At 41.2% G+C, this 24,374-nt stretch overlaps 1 protein-coding gene across 1 annotated transcript in view; it reads left to right on the forward strand.

Moving 5' to 3' along the window:
- The window catches only part of LOC147887081 (MADS-box transcription factor 6-like), a 193,723-nt gene that overhangs the window by 71,613 nt on the left and 97,736 nt on the right, over positions 1-24,374 (forward strand). Inside the window, exon 5 of the mRNA XM_087394219.1 lies at positions 12,094-12,135. Within this exon, the coding sequence (XP_087250345.1) occupies positions 12,094-12,135 (42 nt within the window). The remainder of the gene's footprint in view (positions 1-12,093; positions 12,136-24,374) is intronic.

Genomic DNA, 24,374 nt, shown 5'->3' on the forward strand with positions numbered 1-24,374 from the left:
ACATTGTTTGTAACAAAATTACCCTTTTGAAAGGGTGATACAAAATTGCTCAAACGAGAGGATATACAAAATGACATACAGGGCGAAGAAAATGCTACTACCACTACTACTCATCCGAATCCGAATCATCCTCGTCTTGTTGGCCTGTTCCTTGGTCCTCGTCAGCTGCATCTTCTCCCTCATCCTCGTCACGTGTGTTTGATCCTTGGCCCTGTTGACCGCTCGCCTCCGATGATGGGACGCTTGAGCTTTGACCCTAAGAGTGAACCATATAAATCAAAAATTAGATTGGAACTTAAATTAAAAAGTGAGATTACAAGTAGGAGTAAACTTATACTGTGCAAGCAGCCACCTCAGCCCAATCGACCGTCGCTCCCATTGCCTCTTGCTCAATGAACCACGGCTTTGTTCCTATCCAAAAATGTGCATCGCGTCTCTGCATCTGTAGGAAGACGACCCATCGTAGCTTGCTATGGATCTAATTTACGAGAGTTAGAGTTAGCTAAAGTGCATGTAATATGTAGTAAAACAAATAGAACAAAACATTAAATGAGAAGAAGTAGACTTACCACGGTTGCCTCGAACGCATACCGTCCGCCTGCACCAAAGTGCGAAGTACCTACGACGTCTAGCCATCTCTTCGCAGCCCTCCTCTGACCCTCGAACAATTCAAGATGGTCCCTATTTTGCTTCTTGAAGTACTTCCAATCAACTTTGTCTGCCCAACTGGGTTTAGCCAACCCCTTTGTGATGGAAGTACGCAAGGTTGATCTACGATGCTTCAAGACCAAACCCATGTGCTCTCGCATATAATCCTCATTAAACTCCACATTTGGCGGGTTAGGGTATCTTTGTTTTAACTCATCGATGACTGCCTGCTTCTTTTGGGCATCTTGATACCGCCAATAAGTAGCAATGTCGCTCTTGAAGTGATGACTCATCAACCTCCTCATGGTGGCCATCATTGCTTTTCCCTTTCTATCTTCTATTATCTCTCCGGCAGCTGTGATTTGATAGGAGAGATCCCCTGATGAGTAAGGAGGACTAACAGTAGCAGAGTCAGAAGGAGTGGAAGCTGCGCGAGCGCTTCCAGAGCGAGGAGTAGCAGTGCGAGTAGGAGAGGGAAAGGGACCTGGCTGATACTGTGTCTCTGAACCAAGTGGAGACCTGTAGGAGCATGATTGTTCTAACTCGTCTACATCTCCCGAGTCAGCACAACATGAGCCGCCCTTCCTACTCTTCCTTCCCTTGCGAGAGGCATGCGCAGGTGATGACCCCGCGGTCGAAGGGGCACGAGGGGATGGCTGGGCAGTACGTCCACCCATCAGTGTAGGGGAGGGAATTGCTGAGGTCCTCTGAGATAGCAGAGAGAGGAATCTCGCTGCCTCCTCATCGCTCATCTACACTACAAACTCGTTGGGACTCCTGACAAAGCCATGCACGGCTAGCAAAGGAGTTTCCCGAGGGGTAGTCGCAGTGCTATGTGGAAGAGGAGTCAAACCAGGGGTAGTCGTAGTGCTAGGTCCGAGAGGAGTCAGACCAAGGGTAGTCCTCGGGGTAGTCGCCTGAGAGGAATCAAAGTGCTCTGGAGCATAAAGATCATGAGCTCTTCTCCTGCGAGGATGTCCGTACTCATCTAATGAGCGATGTGATCCCATGTCTAAAATAGACACAAACACAAAAACCAAAAACAAAAAAACAAACATAAGCATAGGCATAGGCAAAGAGAAAGAAGAGGGAAAGGAAAGAGGAAAAGAAGAGGATTAAAGGGGGAAAAGAGAAGGGGGAGGAGAAGAGGAAGAAGAGGGAAATAGAGAATAAGAGTTAGAGAGAATAAGAGAATAAGAGAAGGGGGAAAGAGAGAAGCATAAGCATGAGCATAAGCTCATGCTTATGCTTATGCGGAAATAGAGAATAAGAGTTAGAGGAAATAGAGAAGGGGGAAAGAGAGAAGCATAAGCATGAGCATAAGCTCATGCTTATGCTTATGGATGAGCTTATGCGAGAATAGAGAATAAGAGTTAGAGGAAATAGAGAAGGGGGAAAAAGAGAAGCATAAGCATGAGCATAAGCTCATGCTCATGCATAAGCATAAGCATGAGCATAAGCTCATGCTCATGCATAAGCATAAGCATGAGCATAAGCTCATGCTTATGCTTATGCTTAAGCATAACCATAGGCATAAGCTCTTAAGCATAAGCATAAGCATAAGCTCATGCTTATGCTTATGATTAAGCATAACCATACGCATAAGCTCATGCTTATGCTTATGCATGAGCTTATGCGGAAATAGAGAATGAGAGAAGGGGGAAATAGAGAAGGGGGAAAGAGAGAAGCATAAGCATGAGCATAAGCTCATGCTCATGCATAAGCATAAGCATGAGCTTATGCTTATGCTTATGCTTATGCATGAGCTTATGTGGAAATAGAAAGGGGAAATAGAGAAGGGGGAAAAAGAGAAGGGGGAAAGAGAGAAGCATAAGCTCATGCTCATGCATAAGCATAATCATGAAGCAAAAGCATAGGCATAAGCTCATGCTTATGCTTATGCTTGAGCATGAGCTTATGCTCATGCTTCTGCTTAAGCATAAGCATAGGCATAAGCTCATGCTTATGCTTATGCATGAGCTTATGTGGAAATAGAGAATGAGAGAAGGGGGAAATAGAGAAGGGCGAAAGAGAGAAGCATAAGCATGAGCATAAGCTCATGCTCATGCATAAGCATAAGCATGAGCATAAGCTCATGCTCATGCATAAGCATAAGCATGAGCTTATGTTTATGCTAGCATAAGCATAAGCATAAGCTCATGCTTAAGCTTATGCTTAAGCATAAGCATAGGCATAAGCTCAAGCTTATGCTTATGCATGAGCTTATGCAGAAATAGAGAATGAGAGAAGGGGGAAATAGAGAAGGGGGAAAGAGAGAAGCATAAGCATGAGCATAAGCTCATGCTCATGCATGACCATAAGCATGAGCTAATGCTTATGCTTCTGCATTAGCTTATGTCGAAATAGAGAATGAGAGAAGGGGGAAATAGAGAAGGGGGAAAGAGAGAAGCATAAGCATGAGCATAAGCTCATGCTCATGCATAAGCATAAGCATGAGCTTATGATTATGCTAATGCTAGCATAAGCATCAGCTCATGCTTATGCTTATGCTTAAGCATAAGCATAGGAATAAGCTCATGCTTATGCTTATGCATGAGCTTATGCAGAAATAGAGAATGAGAGAAGGGGGAAATAGAGAAGGGGGAAAGAGAGAAGCATAAGCATGAGCATAAGCTCATGCTTATGCTTATGCATGAGCTTATGCGGAAATAGAGAATGAGAGAAGGGGGAAATAGAGAAGGGGGAAAGAGAGAAGCATAAGCTAAGCATGAGCATGAGCTTATGCTTATGCATGAAAAGGGAAAAAAAGAGAAAGGGGAAATAGAGAAGGGGAAAATAGAGAAGGGGGAAAGAGAGAAGCATAAGCATGAGCATAAGCTCATGCTCATGCATAAGCATAAGCATGAGCTTATGCATAAGCATAAGCATAAGCTCATGCTTATGGTTATGCTTAAGCATAAGCATAGGCATAAGCTCATGATTATGCTTATGCATGAGCTTATGCAGAAATAGAGAATGAGAGAAGGGGGAAAGAGAGAAGTATAAGCATGAGCATAAGCTCATGCTCATGCATGAGCATAAGCATGAGCTTATGCTTATGCTTATGCTTAAGCATAAGCATAAGCATAAGCTCATGCTTATGCTTATGCATGAGCTTATGCGAAAATAGAGAATGAGAGAAGGGGGAAATAAAGAAGGGGGAAAGCGAGAAGCATAAGCATGAGCATAAGCTCATGCTCATGCATAAGCATAAGCATGAGCTTATGCTTATGCTTATGCTTAAGCTAGCATAAGCATAAGCTCATGCTTATGCTTATGCATGAGCTTATGCAGAAATAGAGAATAAGAGGGAAAGGAAAGAGAGAAGGGGTTAAGAGAGAATAAGAGAAGAGGGAAAAAAGAGAAGGGGGAAAAAAGAGAATAAGAGAAGGGGGAAGAAGGAAAGAGTTTGAGGGAAAGAGAGGGTTCCTATGCCCATCACTGCAGCTAGCACTTAAGGTGCTAGCTGCAGGCCAATGCAAATAACAAAAATAATAAATGGAAAAAAGAGGAAGCACTTACCTGAAATAGTACATCCCGCTCGGTGTAGTGGATTGGCCCTACAAAAGAGAGAAAACAACACATTTTTTCAAATAAGATGTTAGAGAAAGGAGGAGATTACAAAAGCAACTTCTTGAAAGGAGGAGATTGAGGAGACAAGGAAAGGAGGAGATTGAGGAGACAAGGAGAAAGAGAAGGAAGAGAAATACAGAAAAAAGAGGTGAGTCTTCTTTCTTTCTTGATCTCATTTTTTGTTTCAATCCTTTGAAAACAAGCATGAAAACTAGTTTACAGGTTTAGCAATACAAGAAGAAGCACTCACAAAACTAAAGCTAACAAACAAATAACCTACATTGTTGAAACAAACTCACCTCTTGAAGAACTTCCTTTCAAGAAACCAAAGAGGGAAAAGGATAGAGAATGAGTACAAGAGCTAGGAGAAGGGTGAGGAGTGAAAAATAGAGTGGTAGGTTGCTTGAAATAGGTGGGAGGTCGTCGAAAATAGGTGGGAGGAGATATTGGCTTGCTATCTTGAGAGATTAGAGAATAGTATAAAGAAAATGCTGCACAACGAGAGTTTCGGGTTTTAACCCACAGCGTCGCTATATAGCGATGCTTATTCGTCGCTATATAGCGACATTTTTAATTAAAAAACGTCGCTATATAGCGACGAAACAGAGCAAAAAGGTCGCTATATAGCGACACTTACAGTCACTTTTTGTTATAACATGAAAAGAAGCTCATACATGCTATTTTATAAGTGTTAATATCTCTTCTTCATGCTTATGTTGTGATTTTATAAGTGTATATGGAAGGGACGAGTGAAAGCTCGTCCGATGATGCGCCAACGCCTGGGAGCATGAAGTGGCTTACGGAGAGGTTATATTGTCATTGCACTCATTGTAAGCAAGAAGTACGACATCAGCATCGTATTATCATATGCACCACTTGTGGATGTATGGGGAGGAGTCGGAACCAGTACCCACCGTTGGTGTTGCACATGTTGATGGACCATCGGTAAGTCAAAGCTATTTAAGTTCACAGTCTTATTGTATACCAGGAAATAGAAGATCTTATATTTACACGAAATCTTAAAACAAGATGAGGAGGGTGATGAGGGTACGCATATACCTTCTCACTTTCAGCAAGAGTGTCCTCAGGTTTGATATAAACTTTTTGTTGGCTTTATACTTTCGTATTTTGATTGAATCTAATGAGCTAATATTCGGGGGGGGGCGGGGGGTTGTAGTATGATCATCTCCCGGATGATGATGAGAGTATGGTCGACATGATGGATTCCATTTTTAGGGGCACTACATCCCACGTACATGTGATATCAGAGTCTGAGGTCAAAATGTGAGAGTTGTAATCAACACAATTGTACGAGGGTGCTAGGATGTCTAAACTACGTGCTTGTCTCTCAATCTTGAATCTATAAGTAAAGTATGGGTGGTCGAATACATGGTGCATGTAAGTTTCTTACCTTTTGACGTAATTAAGTAATTATTTGTGGCAATATATGCTATAAAATAGATGCATCTTCATTGTTTTAATGATGCTCTTTTACAGTACAAAAAGTACAGTGCATTATGGTCATATGGACGACATTTTGGGGTGGAACGCATCAATTCAAAGAGAGTCACGTATGATTGTGGAGTCATGGCTAACTTCACACAAGATAGCCAAGCAAGTGCTTCAGATATCAATCTTCTCTCCTCATAGTTGGATTATTGTGGAACCATACGTGACATCTATGAAATTGATTTCAGAAGATTTACTATTTTCATTCTTGATGTAAAATGGTTTAGAACTACTTACAACGGTCCCCATGCGATAGTGAGAAAAGATAGTAGCGGTCTCTTTGCAATAGACTCCACCAAACATTGGACCGATGAAAGTGATACTTTTGTTCTTCCCGAGCACTGTGAGCAAGTGCATACTAATGATTTAATTAGTCGAAGCTTTTATTTTTAAAGTCCATTGATACATGTACTTGAGCATAATTTCATATATATAATTGACGACATTTGGCACCCATCTTATAGGTGGTTTTTCATCCGGATCGTTCTGATCCAAGATGGTGGTACATGATCCAAGTTGCACCACGAAGTAAGCAAATTTTTGAAGATCGAGATGTGGATATGGAGATGCCACTACCAATGCCGGATCCAATTGATGAATCTAGCGAAGAAGATGTAGATCACCATATGAGCCAAGAGGAAGATACACATAATGACATCACACGGGAGGAGGATGGAGATCATGATATTGAGGAAGAAGACAACAATCATCAAGAATCACCACACTTTATTGAAGAAGATGATCAAATACTTTTAGGTGAACGTACGATGCTAGAGTACGATGATGAGTACGATGATGATATAGGAGATCAACTCGGTATAGAGTTGGAGATAGACTTGTTTGGCGCCTTATACTTGGCTCAAGATGAAACAGTTGATGTAAATGCTCTTATTTGATTTTTCTCATCTCAAACTTGGACATGAATATATGAGCTTCAAAGGCTTGATGTACATGCTCTCATTTTTTTATTCTCTATGAGCTCAAACATGTATGAAAATTTAAAAAAATTTGTCATGGGAAAAAACTAACTTTTAAGGCCTATATTAAAAAAAAAACCTCTTTAAAAAAACGTCTCTATAAAATTGTATATCAGTGTCACTATATAGCGACACTTTTTTAGCGACCTTTATAATAGTCGCTATATAGCGACTTTTAGCAAGAGTCGCTATATAGCGACGATTTAGGAAACCCGCTCTTCATACCGATGATTAACATTAAGCAGTGCTAAACATCGGTACGTAAACGTCATAATAGGATTTGTGTGTAGTGCTTAAGCCTCTCATGAGTGGATTTTTTGTCATCAACTTATCACCAATGTGTAACAAATGGAATTCATAAGTGAATGCTCAAGCATGTGAACATTGCTATTGAAATATTTATATTGTACACACATCAAAGAGAAATTGCACCATTTTGTTGATAATCTAAGCAAGTGCAAACATGCCAAAAAATGGATTATATCTCCCTTGTAGCGCAGAAACTTGTGATGCTAGTGCAAGCTAACATTTTTAGCATGGTCTTGCTCATGATTAAGGATGTGCTCTGCTTAATTCTCACTAGTCTTCTCCTATAGTAGGTGCTTCATTTTTAGCATGGTCTTGCTTACGCTTTAGGATGTGCTTTGCCTAATTCTCATTAGTCTTCTCCTATAGTAGGTGCTTCATTTTTCTAAATACCTTTTTGCGCTTTTGTAAAATATTTTATGTCATTTCCCAATCAATAATTCCAACTTGACATGCACCATTTGAAGTAAAATCAAGCAAGATGTAGCTATCAAGCAAGTCTAAATGGATCCATTTGCACTTGATGCAAGAGTGCTTGTACAATGAATTAAGAGAGCATGGATCAGAAATATGGAATTCTAACATGATCATAAAAGCTGATTTACAAATTATTATTCCTTTCTAGATCTATGTTATGGTCTATATGTAAGTGTGTGTGCATGTACATGCATGCATGCATGCATGTGTGTGTGTTTGTACATGTACACTCGCACACATACGTGCACATGGGCTAGAGTGAAGGGTTCCAACTGTGTCACACATGTAAATCCATGTGTGAGTGGCATGTAGATGCAATCGCATGCTAAAGGTGCATGTGTAGTATCCATGTGCATGTACATTGTACATATGCATAGGTGTGGGCCTTTTCATGTGCGGGAGGTGTGGGCATGAATGTGTCATGTGTATACAAGCAAGCAAGAATATATGTGTGTGTGTTTTCATGTACATATTTTTTATGTCACTCTACAATATGGATTTCTCTAAATTAAGTTTCATTCTGGTTTTCGTAGATCAACATTTCTCACAAACCCCCCTACAAATTCCCTCAGCACATCAAAACCCCCCTTATCATTCTCATGAATCCCCTTAAAACTCCACTCAAGAGAGCATAACTCCTCCCTGGATCTATTGATGACTCCTCACTAGTTGTTTGTGAAACATACTCTTGCATTGCAAGTCTCAATGGTTGCTAAACTACCATTACCCTTAGGGTACTTTGGCCTAACTCATCTCTTGATACCAATTTTGATGCTACCATGGAAGCATGAGGGACGAATACATCTTCCTTTTGGCTTGCAAGAAATTGAAGCCTCTCACTCCAACAAAAAATGTCCCAACATGAGGGATTGCAGATTATGACCCACCAAGAGTAAGTGCAAGAACTATTGCCTTAAACAAACATTATTGGACCAAATAGAAATTGAACCAATTATATCATTGATATGAATCTCCCAAGGTCTCAAAGAAACCTCCACAAAAGAGTTTTAGGGATTTCCTATAACAATGAGTCACTAGAGAAGAATTAGCTCAAAAGTTTTGTAGGAAAAAATCAAGGGCAAATTATGAATTAACTATCCTTAGGACTAGCAACATCTAGCTGCCAAAGAAAAAAGAAATGTTTTGGGCTATAGAATTGTAGAAAGTTTATAGGCTATAGTCAGAGTTATAAGATTTAGCATTAAAAAAAGGAAGATAATAAAGTGGATTATGAGAAATGAAGAGTAGGAGGAAGTTCCCTTTCATTACAGGGACGTTATAAAGAGTATAGTTAAAACTTCTTTTGCCAAAAAACTTTTTAAAAGGAACCCAAATCCTAAATGTGGACTATAAGTTTCTTACACATGTTGATATTAGCAATGTGCAAGTTAATAAAATTCTTGTGCTTACATTATCTTACTAACTTCTGGTATACTTGTAGATAATCAACATTGTGCGAAGCAAGTTCCAAGTCAGCCTATGATTGATGAGTTACTTAAGTCGACATCAATCTTTGATTAATCACTTAGCTACATCTAGATGTACTTGTAAAGCCTAGAGAATTGAGTATAATCCTAGCATAATATGAAAAGCCTAGACAATTGCATGTAATCCCAGTACAATAAGAATCCTAAATGTGTGTTTATGCATTTATATCTTAAGGATTTTGAAATTTTAACAAGCAAGACTCGGGTTTGTGTAGGTAAGTGCTTGGATGATAAGGCAAAGGGAAATGTGAGGGAAAGAATATAGAGAACTAGCATCGATTCAGCTAGAATATAGACAACCTAGCTACATTATAAGACTCCTTGGTATTATGTAGCTAAGTGCTTGGTTGAGAAATAAAGAGGAAAGAATATAGAAAACTAGCATCGACATAATGTTGTGGAAAGAGAGATTTCTTATTTCCCTCAAAATTCAACTTGGCCATGCTTTAACTTAAAGGTCTGGTTAATGTCTGAAATAAATACTTGTTACAACTTATATGTGGAAGAATCTCATGTGAGAGGATGATTAATTCCTTTGTGATCTATGTGGTGCTACAAGTGAGTCGATATAAATGGGTCAACAATCTCCACTTTAAACATTTTATGTGCTAGCTAATATGGAACTAATATAGGAATTATGCGTGGACTAGACAGAAAATCTTGCTCTACTTATCACTATAGTATATCTCCTACACCTAGGAGTATGGCATTGAAAGTGCCTTGTAAGCTTCTCACCATAAGATGCATAGTATCTACACTAAACCATTTACACTTCTTTGGTGATTACTTTTGACAAATACTTAGTGACTTGCTTTAATTTCGGGCATAAATAGTTGACATGGCTATAAGAAACAATAAATATTGATATGTAAATGCATAATATCAGATGAGCTAGTGCCATTTTTGAGACTAGTTGGGGTGGCTCCCTTATGGTTTAAAACTTTTGTCTACCTATTTTGGGGTGGTTCTTTAGGTATGAATCAATAAGTCCCAGCCAAGCATGTGTGGCATTAGGTGCAACCACCCTTAACCATGTTGGATTAGCCTAATGAAGAAACATTGGATATCTTGGCACTAGGTCCCTTTTCCCCTAAAAGAAACAATAGGCCTTTAATTAGAGCTCACCTCTACATTAACTGTGATCCAATCATGTATCTTTGGGTCTTAATAGATTTAAATTCTTTGTGATCCAATGATGTATGTTTGGGTCCTAGTAGTTTTATATTGAAGAGACTTCTTAAGGCCCATAATAATTTAAGAATCTCAAGTCTAAGGACTTTCCTTATTTTCAATATACTCTTAGGACTTCTCTAATTTTCTCCCCAAAATTGCAAGATGGCTTGAGGATCCACATTAATTTTTATAGGACTCATAAGCAAATTGGCCTTACCTTGAAATTTAATCATGTATTGAACTTTTGAGATGCCTCTCATATTGGATCAAATCTCTGCAATCATTCCTCTAGGAAACATCCCAAATATATGACCACTCCTTATATAGGCTTTAATTATGTTAGGTTCTCATATTGTTTGTGTATCTTATTTTTATTAAGTAGTTTCATTGCACTACTGTATTTTTTTAATTGCTAGGCTATCTCATTTTCATTTCAAAGTTCTTTCAGGCAAGAAAGCTAGTTCTATAAAAGCAAGGGGATCCATGTCCTATCCAAGGATGATTGCTTTTGTTTGGCTATGAATTATAAAAAATAGATATGAATGTAGTAGGTATCACAAAGTTTGGATTTAGTACTACAACAAACGTGGTTTCGCTTTGACAACGTTGTGCAAGGTTATGAATGCACAAGGTTGTCTAAATTTAAACCTCTAGGAAAGCATTATTTTTACAATGGGTAGTATTAGTATACATATTGAAGAATTTCTGTGATTAAATTAGTTAAAAGGAATAAGGGTTCAGTTTTAGAGCTAATGCTCTATGCATTTCAAAATACTCATCTATCAAGCAATTGAGGTCTTCCTGAGGGATCAAGCTCATTTTGTGGCTCTCAGAATTAACAGAAAAAGCCTTGGCCAAATCAATAGCAAGTCAAATGAGGGGAAAATTGGAAGTTAAGACGTCACTTAAGATGTTTATAAGGGTTTGGCAAAATGGCTTTGACAGTCAACCTAGCAAACATGTTGCATGCTGGGATTTAAAAATGTCATTCATGTTTCCATGGTTTCAAACAGAAACTATCCTATCACTTTGGTGTTCTGTTACCATCATTTTGATGTCGCTCATTTTAATTTGCAGAGGTAACCGTTGTCTTGTCCGCTCCCACGTTGTTCTATAGTAGCATGTTATATTATTTCTTGAAGAAGGTGTGACTATAAACGCTGGCTTGTATGTATTCAAAAAAAGCTAATCTCTATCGATGAGTTCTCTCTCAACAAAGTGCTTCGATGTCAAAACAAATAATTATGCAAAAATTACATGGAGATTTTGATGTTGAGAATCCATATCTTACCTTAGATGCTATTGCAGCATGAGGCTATCAAATTGTAGGAGCATTTTGCTTTCACACATAAGGAACTAAGGTATGACCTATGTTTTGCAATAATTGTAGTAACGCTTCTATGCCATTGAAGATTTCATCGTGGCTTGAATATACTGTTGTTGATCCAGTTGCTTGATGCAGTTTATACACTATTGCAACGGGATGTGTTGCAATTTCTCTACCTCTTGGTAATACTACAAGTACATGATGGGCGAAAATCTGGCAGGATTGTCATTGAAAGATTTGCAAACGCTAGAAAGACAACTAGAATATGGTAGGGATCGAGTAAGGGAAAGAAAGGTTGACAGTCTATTCTGAGCAGATTTCAAGTCTTCTTGCACTAAAAACAAAAGGCTTGCACAAATTTTTCTTTCACCATCCTTTACTTTAACAGAGCGTTGCTAGCCTTTAATGGTTATCATCATGTTCAATTTCGGTTAAACTTCTGGGCAGACTCAATTGCTGATGGAAGAATTGCAAGAGCTTAGTAAATAGGTCCGTAATTATTTTTGTTTCTGGCTGAATATTACAACCGATAGTCGCTTCCTTACTAGAGTGTTTGAAGGTGGTGATTGTGTGCTTGCGTTGACATCGTTTTGACAAGTTCGACTCGTCTCCCCAGGAGCATCTGCTTTGTCAACAAAATGAGATGCTTAGAACGAAGGTAGGCCAACCTCATGTCGTTGCATGGGATTTTGGTCTTGCAAATAATGAAGCGTTGTGTCCTTTCTGAACATCAGTTTCCTTGACCTTGAAGCCTATCCAGATGGACATAATACAAGGCAATCCTACATTGACAGCAAACTTTCCAGATTCTCAGGAATCTTCAAGCGTAAAGGTGTCCTTGGGGGCGTGGCCCTTCAAGCATAATTAGCGCTGAAACAACCTTACAACTTGGATCTAAATTCTCAGGTTTGGTCCTCCTGATCTCTCTCTCTCTCTCTCTCTCTCTCTCTCTCTCTCTCTCTCTCTCTCTCTCTCGTACTAACCTCTCCAGAGTCCCAACTCCACTTTCCAGTGTACAAAATGCTCAGACTCTAAATGCTTTGCTAGCAGGTTGAATTTCTGTCACCTCAATTGCCTGCTGTATTAATGTACTCGAAAGCGTTGATCGAGCAACAGGTTATAGCTAGTTGATAGTATTTCCTTAGCTTTGATTTACTAGTTATGTTGAAGAAATCAAAAGAATACCATCCTTGGTGATCATAGACCCTCATTATCTTCTACTAAACCTCCTTTAAAGTCAGCCTATGCAAAATATCATCCTTTAAAATGATTTCTCCTTTTATCCCCATGACATCTCATAGCCTGGGAAGTCATGCATCATCCACATCAAAACTACTTTGTAGTTGAAGTCTCGTGATGAGGGAGCCCTGCTCACATCATGCACCTGGATACCTCTCCAAAGTATCTCCAGCTCGTCAATCAAAGGCTCCAAATAAACATCAGGATTTTTGATTTTATGTTTCCCTGGAATTAGAAGGGACAGCATAACATGTCCTTTCTTAATAGCCATAGATGGTGGAAGATTATAATTCACCAATATCACTGGCCATACACTATAAGAGGTGCTTTTGAGACCAAATGGGTTCACACCATCCATACCCAATCCAAGTCTCAAGCTCCTAAGTTCTTCCTTGAAGCTTGGCCATGTGTCTTCAATATGCTTCCATGCAGGAGAGTCTACAGGAGTTCTCCACTTGCCATTGGTTGTTCGATGGGAGGAATGCCATGACATGAGCTCTGCAATGGATTTGCACTTGAACATATGTTGGATGTGAGGGATTATGGGAAAATGTCGTAAAACCTTATGAGGCACATCCAAAGTTTTGAGATCTGCTCTATATCTTGCCTCTCCACAAGTAGGGCACTCTCTTGCATCCTTATGTAGTCCACAAAACAAAACGCAATCATTGACGCATGCATGGATGCGCTTGTAATCTAATCCTCCAAGAGAGGTCACATGTTGCCTTGCCATATCTCTTGAGGTCGGTAATTTATTCTCCCTTGGAAGCATTTTACACAATAGCCTGCACGTGAATACCATAAATGAGGAAAAGCATTCGAGTAATTGATCCACTAGCATAATTCACCATGTTTGCAAAATAGACTTTAAAGCTTACTTGAGTAATGCATTCAAACTTGCATTGCATTATCCATAGATGGTTTGCAAGTTTAGTAACTCAAGGGAGGCACGTAGAAAAGAGAAAGTGCACCCCTCAAACAGTGGAGTCGATGATGTAGTAAAAAGATCATCTTGCTTCATGCTATCATCCCTCCCTTCGGATTGATGGACATATAAATCCCGCACCATATCATCAAACACCTCCTCCTCCATGGCTTCATGAGGTAATGGTAGAGGGCTACTATCATCATCACCATCACTCCATGCATCTGTCTCCCTCCTGAAGATCCCACCTCATATCGCTGACACTTCGCCTCCTCACGGTGAGCATAGGGCAGCATATGCGGGTGTGGCATTGCATCCTGTATCAAATTAAAACGGGATCATAACTCAAACATATGAACACCCATAGGTATCTAATCAACCTTAACTCTTTAACACTTACCATGTTTACGATCACATCCCATTCTCCATACTTTGAGGTGTGATTGAGTGTAATACTGCATGCATGATACATGTTTCCTCGACATCGATCACACATACATTTGATTTTTTGCTCCAACCACATTTCATGATGGTGGATACGGAGGGATTCATCCTCACTAGAGCTACTTGTTGAAGATAAAGACATCCTACAAACAAACAACCCAAAAAAATGTGCTTTTCTTCAAATATTTAATTTTAAAACTCTGTGGTGCATCTAAAGACGTGTCTAAAACCGCGTCTGTCTATTCTATGGTGCGCATCTATCGGCACATCTAAAATCGTGTCTGCTCTATGTATGTAGACACGTAATTACACGTGTATTTAGATGTGCTATTAAACGCACTTATAGACTGGTTTTCAAATCTACTTTTAGCGCGCTCGCTTTGCTTTTCTTCACATTACTTATACTTCGTGTGGCTTGCTTGCTTTGCTATTAACAGATCCATAGTTTTGATGCTTAAGAGGAAGGCACCCACACTTACTTCCAAGCTTATACTTAAGAGGAAGGCACCCACACTTACTTCGAGGCTTACAGGAGAAGAGGGTGAACAAGGAAGAGAAGCAACTTTGAAGAAGGAGAAGAAGCTTCCATACCTCTCTCCAAGGTAAGTCTCTTTACGGTCTATCTTTTTTGGAAGTTGCTCTCTTTGGATTTATCCTTTGTCGTGTCCAAGAAACGAATGATTTTGGTATCAGTGTTATATTTTTGTGTCGGGCATGACAAAATATGAAGAGGGGAGAGGAGAAGAGTGGAGCTGAGGAGAGAGGGCACAGCTCAAGAGCACACCACAAATGACTAACTGTACACTAGAATTAGTTGAAAAAATAGAATATATACAAACCCTTTTAGGGTTAGGGTTAGGGGATCTAACCCTTTCCTTTATAGCACTCTATAAGGTTAGTGCTATGCACATATGATCACGTGATGGTGCTGTGCACACATGATCACATGATGTTGAGCGTGAACTCTCAACACCTTCCCTCAAGATCAACATCATGAAGTAGGCCTTCCCTCAAGATGATGATTCTGGGGAATCGAAGAAGGACTGAGCATTGCATTCCATCACACCCTTTTAATGGGAATGTCCTTCCTCTGCGTCAAACCAAGAGCTAGTCGGTGTTTCTCGAATAGCTCTTTAGCGAGTGGTTTGGTAAAGATGTCTGCAACATTTTCTTTGCTATCACAATGCTGCAGTGTGATGTCACCAAGTAACACTCTTTCTCTGATGAAGTGCTCTCTGACATCAATGTGCTTTGTTCTGGAGTGATATACTGGATTTTTGGCCAATGCTTGAGCCGATTGATTATCACAGTATATTGTTGTTGGCTTTGATTCATCAAAGTAATCTGTTTCTGACAATAGTCTTCTGAGCCATATAGCCTCACATGCACCTGTAGTGAGTGCTCTATATTCTGCTTCAGTCGAAGACAAAGAAATAGTTGGCTGTTTGTTTGACAACCATGATATAGCACCTTGACCAAGGAAAAATGCATATCCCTATGTCGATCTCCTGGTCTCATGATCTCCAGCATAGTCACTATCACAGTATCCATGCAACCGTGGATGACTTCCTCTGTATTCTATCCCAAATTGTCTTGTACCTCTGATGTATCTCAAGACTCTTTTGGCTGCATTCCAGTGAGACTGTTTTGGATTTGCCATAAACTGTGCTAGTGAGCTTACTTCATAACAAATATCTGGCCGTGTGATTGTCAGATATATAAGAGATCCAATGAGTTGCCTGTAGTATCTGTCATTGATTGTAGGCTTTTCTGAATCTTTAGTAAGTTTCAAACTCTGTTCCATGGGAGTGGCTGCAATCTTGCAATCTGCCATATGAAACTTCTTTAAGAGACTGTCAACATACTTGAGCTGACTCATGAATGTGCTATCTGAATCTCTCTAGAACTCAATTCCAAGACAATAGTGCATAAGTCCAAGATCTTTCATGTCGAACTCTGCATATAAGTCTTGTTTTAGCTTTCTGATGAAGTTATCCTTGCTTCCTGTCACAATGAGATCATCTACGTACAAAAGTGCAATAGTAATATCTTCCCCTTGAACTTTGTAGTAGAGAGTATGATCTGCATTGGACTTCATGTATCCCAGATCAGCAAAATACTTGTCAATTCAGCTGTACCAACTTCTGGGGGCTTGCTTTAAGCCGTAGAGACTTTTCTTGAGATGGCAAACCTTGTTCTCCTTTCCTGGTTCAACATAACCGGCTGGTTGTTGCATGTAGACTTCTTCATCTAGATAACCATTGAGAAATGCATTCTTGACATCGAGCTGATACACATTCCATTTACTGAGTGTCGCTAATGATATCAAGAACCGTATGGAATCCATCTTTGCTACTAGAGCATAAGTCTCATCATAATCTTGACCATATTGTTGTGCAAATCCTTTTGCAACTAATCTGGCTTTATATCTCTGAATACTGCCATCTGGATTGTACTTTACTTTGTATACCCATTTGTTGGCTATGGCCTTCTTTCCTGGTGGAAGGTCGCATAATTCCCAAGTGTTATTTTTATACAAAGCATCCATTTCTTCATTCATAGCAGTTTACCATTCTGGCTTATCTACTGCGTCTTCGAAGTACACTGGCTCTTCTGTAGCCATGATGGTAGTCATAAGAGCATAGTTGGTGGTTTCCACCTGAATTGCTTTGCCTTTCTGAGCATATGTCAATCTTGCTGGTGGTCTGCTTTCCCTAGTAGACCGTCTGAGCTGCTGTGGCACTGCTTGGGGTGTTGCTGGCAATTCTTGCTCTTCTTCATCAACCTGTTCTGTAGATGACTGTGAAGTCGATGCTTCTATCTCCTGTGTAGGTGAGGTTTTCCATTCTGATTCCTCATCGAAGATTACATCTCTGGAGATAATGACTTTGCGGTTGATGGGATCATACAATTTGTATGCTTTGCTTTCTTCACTGTAGCCAACCATGATGCATTTGCGTGACTTCGCATCCAATTTCCTGCGATGATCATCATGTATGTGGGCATATGCTATGCAACCAAATATGCGGAGATGCCCAATGCGTGGCTTGTGTCCAGTGAATGCTTCATAAGGAGTCATACCTTGTATCGGTTCGGTAGGAAGCCGATTAAGCAAGTAGTTAGCTGTAGCTATTGCTTTTGCCCAATACTGATTCGGAAGATGCTTTTCACTAAGCATTGCTCTAGCACTGTCTACTAAAGTCCCATTCTTCCTTTCAGCTATTGCATTTTGTTGAGGAGTATCTGCACATGTGAATTGTCTTCGAATACCGTGATTTTTGCAAAAATTGATGAAGGCTGAAGACATGTATTCACCTCCTCTGTCTGATCTCATGACCTTGATCTTTCTGCCTGTTTGGTTTTCTACCATGGCTTTGAATTCTTGAAATCTGGCAAACACTTCAGATTTCTCTTTCAGAAAGTAGACCCAACAATATCTGCTGTAGTCGTCGATGAAGGTCAAGTAATAAAGTGAACCATTGATGCTGCGGGTCTGGGCATAACCCCATACATCTGTATGAATCAAATCAAGAATACCTCGTGCACGAGAGGTACTTCTGACAAAGTTGGTTCGCTTTTGTTTGCCGAAGCAGCATGCTTCACAAACCTTTCCAAGAAACTGTAGCTTCGGAATCCCAATTGCCATATTTTGATTCCGGAGATCTAACAAGTACTTGAAGTTGACATGACCATATCTCTTGTGCCATTTTGCGGATAGTGGCATCTATTGCATTTGAGTTGACATGGCATGCTTATCTGGTACTGTAGTTAGCATCCTGTATAAGCGTCCTTCCTTGACACCTTTTGCTACTAGCTGACCTCTTTTGGATTTGTCTCTGATAGTGCATTCATCACCGTCGAAGATGACTTTGTAGTTGTGTTCCGTCATTTGACCTAATGACAAAAGGTTCTTGCTGAGCTTCAGAACATAGAGCACATCTTTGACTAATCCTTTTGTACCAGTGAAATTGTTCATAGGGATAACACCTGTCCCTTGAACCGGATTCGGTGTATTGTCTGCTGTGTAGATGACATTCTTTTGACCTTCTAATGGCTTCATTTCTGTGAACCATTCCTGATGATTTGTCATATGAGATGATGCACCGCTGTCGATGTACCAAGGATCCTGTTCCACTTGGTCGACTTGATAACTGAAATCCTCTTTGGGATTGAAATCAGTGTCTAGGTGCATTGTATTAGTCTGATGCAATTCCTCACTTGCAAGAAACATATTTCCATGTTCATTTGCAAAATGACTGTGACTAAAATGTCCACCACGATGATTTCCTCTTCCTCGGGAATTCCCTCGATTATTGCTGGATTGACCGCCTTGGTCATACTGCTTCTTGCGGCAATCTCTTTCATAGTGTCCAAACTTGTGACAGTAGTTGCATTGAATGTTTGACACATTGGTGGATGCATTCCCTCGTCCTTGGAATCTTCCTCGGTTGGAATGATTTCCTCTTTGCTGATTTTGATGTTGCTGAGGATGATGCTGATGCTGATGCTGATTCTGACTTTGATTTTGTTGATGATGACCACTTTTCTGATATGATCTACCTCTGTTTCTGCCTTTGCCTCTGCTTCTGTCTGAAGCTGTGAATGCCTGATCATTAGAATGACCTTTACGTGCTTGAATGGCCTGAGTCCTGAGTTCTTCACCAAGTAGAACTGACTGAAGTTCTTCCAGTGTTGGAATTTGCCATTGGATGGCAATACTCTGGACTAGATTCTCATATCCTTCTCCTAGTCCATTCAGGATTACTTGAACCATTTCTGCGGGATTCATAGTCTCTCCTGTTGCTGCAAGTTGATTGTTGTAGTCTTTGATGCGGAGTACATAAGCATGACCGGTTTCACTGCTGTTGCGGAAACTCTGGTTGATCTGGTTTCTCAGGGTGAGAATCCTGGATGTGTTCTTGGACTCGTAGAGAGCTGCGAACATATCCCATGCTTCTTTTGATGTCTTGACTGTGTTGAGCTGTCCTAGCATGACATCTTGCACATTCTGCTTGATCAGGTGATAGGCATACTTGTCTTTCTTATCCCATTCTACTTGAGCTCGAGCAATGGCAGGATCTGCTACTGGTGCGGAAACTGTTTGTGTAGATGTAGATCCTGATGTAGATCCCATTGCTGGTGCTGTGACAACAGATGGAGTAGAGCTACTGGTGGCTGGATCGGTCAATGGTCTAGGTATGGATCCATCGACATACTCCCATTTGTCCTGAAGCACAAGAATGGTCTCCATTCAGTATTTCCATGTATTGTAATTGGAGTTGTCTAACTTAGCAGATGCCTCCAGATTGAGGTTGCTAGTCGACATGGTGCAAACAATGTACTCAAAAGTGTCCTGGAAAACTCTGTATGAATCAACTGCAAATACACTGAAGATGCCAAGTGAAATCTCTGTACCGTCGGTGAAGATAGAACTGCAGTAAATAAGATCTGACCTGTGTTACAAGGCTTGTGGCAATGATGCCGGGAATAGCCAAGAGGCTTTACAAGGCTGAAAAATGATGTGCACGATGCCGTGAGATAGCCAAATAGGCTTTACAATGGTGGCATGTGTGTGTGAAATCAAGTGCTATCTGCCCACTGAATCAATCTGCAATGCCTCTGAACTCTGAAGTCTGCTCACTGAACTGATGAACGTAAGGTTTCAGGTAATGTAATAATGTGAAATCGGATGTGAGCGTATGGACTGACTCCGAGTAGGTACTAGTCGGGAATTTCGAGCATGGCTTAGATTGGCAACTTGGGGAATTCAAAGCGTCCCCTTTATGGCGATCTAGTCTACTCTGATCTAGATCTAAACCAACCGTCGATCGATGAAAGAGCAGCAAATAATTCCTTTTCCTTTGTTCTTTTTAAGTGCTGGGTCAGATGCGTCGATGTAGAGGCAAGTGTGCATGAAGGAAGTGGTTTTGTAGGCGAGGCTCAAATGTGAGTGTAACTTGCGCCGAAATGTGCGCATGATGTAACGAGCGCGTAGAGCACAAAAAATCGAGCGACTTTTCTTTTTGGAGCACCCTCAAATTCTTCCTGGATCAAGAGATATGACTTGATCTAGGTGGAGGGGCAAAAGGAGTGCAAATGGTGCTCAATGATGATGTGTCACTGTGAGTCACATGCAGTGATGATGTGGCACTGTGCTTAGCAAGAGGTGTGCCAGTGAAGCTCTGTGCTGAGGTGGCAGGAGTGTGCACATGCAGTGTGTGCATAGTGTGCCTGGCAAGAGACTGTGCCTGCAGGGGTCAGTGCTGACTGGACTGCTGAGGTGGCAGTGTTGAGGTGGCACAGATGATGTCAGCAGGGTGACGTGGCAGATAACGTGGCAGTGCTGACGTGGTAGATGATGTGGCAGTGCTGATGTGTCAGATAAGGATTGCCACATGTCAAGATAATGTGATGATGTGGCACGTGGGTAGGATAAGGTTGCCACGTGGCACAAATTTGGCCAACCAAACCTAACCCAAGTAAACTTGATTGTAACAACCTAGCATGGTTATATGAACCTAACCGTAGTTATATGTTATCCGCCACGTGTCGATTTCTAGAGGACCGGAATCTACTGGAGGTTCCGTCGAAGGTTCCGATTCCGTCGCGGAGGAGCACGTTGTCGTTGAAGACGAGGCTTAGTTGCAGAGCTGGCTTTTGGAGTTGTTGCTGCTAAACCGGTTTGCGAGCGCTAGTCGAGCCTTAGGTAGAGGTTTGCTTGGCTGTAAAGGGTGACGCTGGAGCAGAGAAGAGCCTTAGGTAGCAAAATGTCATTGTAGTAGGTAGCAACAGCCGCCTATTTCACTACACAACGTTAGCGTTGAGCTGTATGATGCTGGAGCTTTTGCCCGTGTGCATGGATAAAGCTCATAAGCTGTAGGAGTGTTGGAGTGTTGCAGCCCATGTGCTGCCGCCATTGGAGACTAGAACGTTGGAGTTGGAGGTCCTTGAAGTTGCGGGATGGAGCTACAGGTCTGGAGAAGGCGTTTGACGATGGTGCTATTGTGAGAGGCTAGAGGTGCACGTTAGAGGAGCAAGATGTCACGGGGCTGCAGGCGCTGGCATGCAGGTCGCTATGCAACACTAGTCACTTGAGGGTCATGAGCAAGGCTGTTGGTGGCACAGGTATAGGTGAGCCGTGGCGGAGCTACAACCCGTGGTGGTTGTTGGAGTCGACTGGTGAGCCTTGAAGTCAAAGCGGGTTAAAGGTCACGGCGGGCAGCAACAGCAGCCAAGCACTCGTGTTGGAGAAGGAGTTGGTTGAAGAGAGCCACTGTTGGGCTACAACCGCTTGAGCTAAGAGTTTGGAGACGAGGGCGCTGTAGTAGAAGATGGCATCACGGCCGTTGCAGGCTTTGTAGAAGGCTATGGCTTTAGCCTTAGTTGGAGCTATGGATGGCGGCCGTGGAGAGCTCTTGAGGTCGGTGAATAGGACGTTGGAGGCTAGGTCATTTTGGAAGAAGCCGTCGTGTGTTGCAGTAGTTTGCAAGAGAAGCTTTGCTTGTTGGAGAAGCTATGCCATAGAAGAACGTGAACTTCTCACAAAGAACCACATAACTCCGAGAACAAACTTACACAGACCTTACAAACTCTTGAAATGTCTCTCTTTCATACAACCTCACAACGGAAGAGATGTATCTCAGATCTCTCTTTCTCTCGATGAACTAAGAATTCCTTCAATAGAATGAACAGAAATCTCTCAATCTCTCATGAAGAAATCACACATAGAATGGACGGAAATATCTCACCAAATGGATGGAATTTTCTCTCAACGGAAGTGAAGGGAAGGATCTCACAATCACTCAAGAGAACTCTCAATCTCACAATCTCTCTCACACTCTCAAGAAACTCAATGTCTCAGCGGAAGACAAGGGAGCTCTGATACCATGACAAAATATGAAGAGGGCAGAGGAGAAGAGTGGAGATGAGGAGAGAGGGCACAGCTAGAGAGCACACCACAAATGACTAACTGTACACTAGAATTAGTTGAAAAAATAGAATATATACAAACCCTTTTAGGGTTAGGGTTAGGGGATCTAACCCTTTCCTTTATAGCACTCTATAAGGTTAGTGCTATGCACATATGATCACGTGATGGTGCTATGCACACATGATCACATGATGTTGAGCGTGAACTCTCAACAGGGCACATGTCCTTTTCTACTTTTTAGAAAAGTCCGTCTGTTGGAGTGCATTTATAGATGCATCTCAGAGCGCAGCAACCCAGCCAGCTACACAACTGAGGCCCTTCTCCCATGCCATCTTATGCCCCTTCCCCCATGCCGTCAGGAAGTCCTTCTATCTTGCAGAGCCGTCAGTGTAATCCTATGTAGTCGAGACTCAGTTCTCCAGCTACGAGTGGTCCACGTAGTCCCGTGCAGTCTCCAGCTACGATTGGCCAGCATACTAGCTCGACACAACACGATAGCAAGCATAGTATGAGAGAGATAGTGGGGGATGCATGGCACAGTGCTTTGGGAGGGGTGGTGGTGGGGACGATGATGATTCAGATGATTTGGACGTGCCTCCGGGTGAAGCAGGTAAAAAATAATCTTTTAACATCTATGAATAAATCTCAAATTCATAGCAGAATATATCAACTACTGCTAGCAGGCATTGAACCACAAGAGAATCGTCTCCCTTTAGTTATAAACCCATGGCTGCATTAACATAGTACTCTGAGCTATATAACAAAATGTAGAAGTCCTGAGTGTGGTTCGATCGACATAGTGCTCTCAATATCACTAGTTCAAATGTTGACACTATCGAGCCTCTATTAATACCCTCTACTATTCTATTTGGACACCAGGTAAAAGTGAATGATCTTGAAAACATGCTTAGACATCAAAAGAGACGGCGATGCCAATGTTGAGTACCCAAGATCTAGCGCTTGTTTAATTAAGCTACAAGAGTCTAAAGTCTTCTAAAAATCCCTTGACCCAACTCGGAGTCTAGAGTTGACTAGCCAAGAACATGAATCGGCAGAAAAACTTAGTATGAGCACTGATAGAAGGATTTTAGATGGTAAATCAAGTGTCAAGTAATATTTATTCATACCGTCTCCATGAGTAATTCCAACATTTCGAATGGAGGGAGCAATCATGGACTAGTGAAGCGATAAAAACCAGTGAAACCATAACAATTGAAAGATTTCTAGTCGACAGGGAGCACCTCACCTCTCTCTCTCTCTCTCTCTCTCTCTCTCTCTCTCTCTCTCTCTCTCTCTCTCTCGCTCACTCGCTCGCTCACTCTCTCTGAGCATCACGGGTTGTGGTCTCTCTCTCTCTCTCCCTCCCTCGCTTGCTCGCTCCCTCACTCTCTCGCTCACTCTATCTCTGAACATCATGGGATTCCTGTCTATTGGATCTACATGATCACTATTGTCATGACAGAGAGCATAAGGCCCATCTGCTGGTGCAGTAATAACGACAACCATAGGATTTAGTTTGTATAACTCACAAGAAATGTTCCTACAATACCTTTCATCCAATCTATGGAGAAAGGTCTGACACCTTCTATTTTCTAACAAGAGCAGTCAAAGAAATGTCATGAAAAGTGAAATGCTAAGAAGGCCCTGAGCATTTGTAGAAGAACCTGGTAATTCCCAAGATTTGTTTCTCCTCTAAGCTCTTCGATATGAGCTAGGAAAACTTGCATGCTTTTTGTGCCTCATGCAGGCTACTCTACTTGCACTATTACATAGTAACCAATGGAGGTGCTGTTGATGCTCAAGCTATGAAGGTTGAGCAGTTTGATTGTAGTGTTTTTGCTCGAGGTAGTTGTCCATCTCAAAGTCTGAGCTGAACTAGTGTTGATGGCCAGTGAGTGGTAAGGGAAGTACTCCATCAAAAATGGCAATGAAGTGTAAGGAAATGCATCTTCCCATGCAATCAATGGGCCGTTCCCAATGGGCACATCCCTAAGTACCAATATTTCACACTCTCCTTACAATCCACCTAGGATTTTTCACTACTCAGCTGTAATCCAAAGTAATGTGACTAGATGTCCTTCAAGTACTTCCATAAGTGCTCCATGCTAGCCCTTTATAATTCTTCTACTTGGTCCATTCTCTCGCCAAGCGGTATCTTAGTCTTCCCACCAGGTCATTACTACAATCCAAGGGGGCCTATGTCCACATCCTTCATATAATCAGCACCATTACCCTTTCTAATCACAATGATTGAACAATTGGCAAGACTAATATCCGTCTTCCCTAGTTATGTTGTCTTTTGAATCATCCAAGAAAAAAGTATCCCAAAAGATAGAAAACTATTAATGTCTCTAATAAT

This window comes from Dipteris shenzhenensis, chromosome 23 (assembly GCF_047967505.1).
Source record: "Dipteris shenzhenensis isolate YYH24624 ecotype China chromosome 23, Dip_SZ_1.0, whole genome shotgun sequence".
NCBI classification, from domain to species: Eukaryota; Viridiplantae; Streptophyta; class Polypodiopsida; order Gleicheniales; family Dipteridaceae; genus Dipteris; species Dipteris shenzhenensis.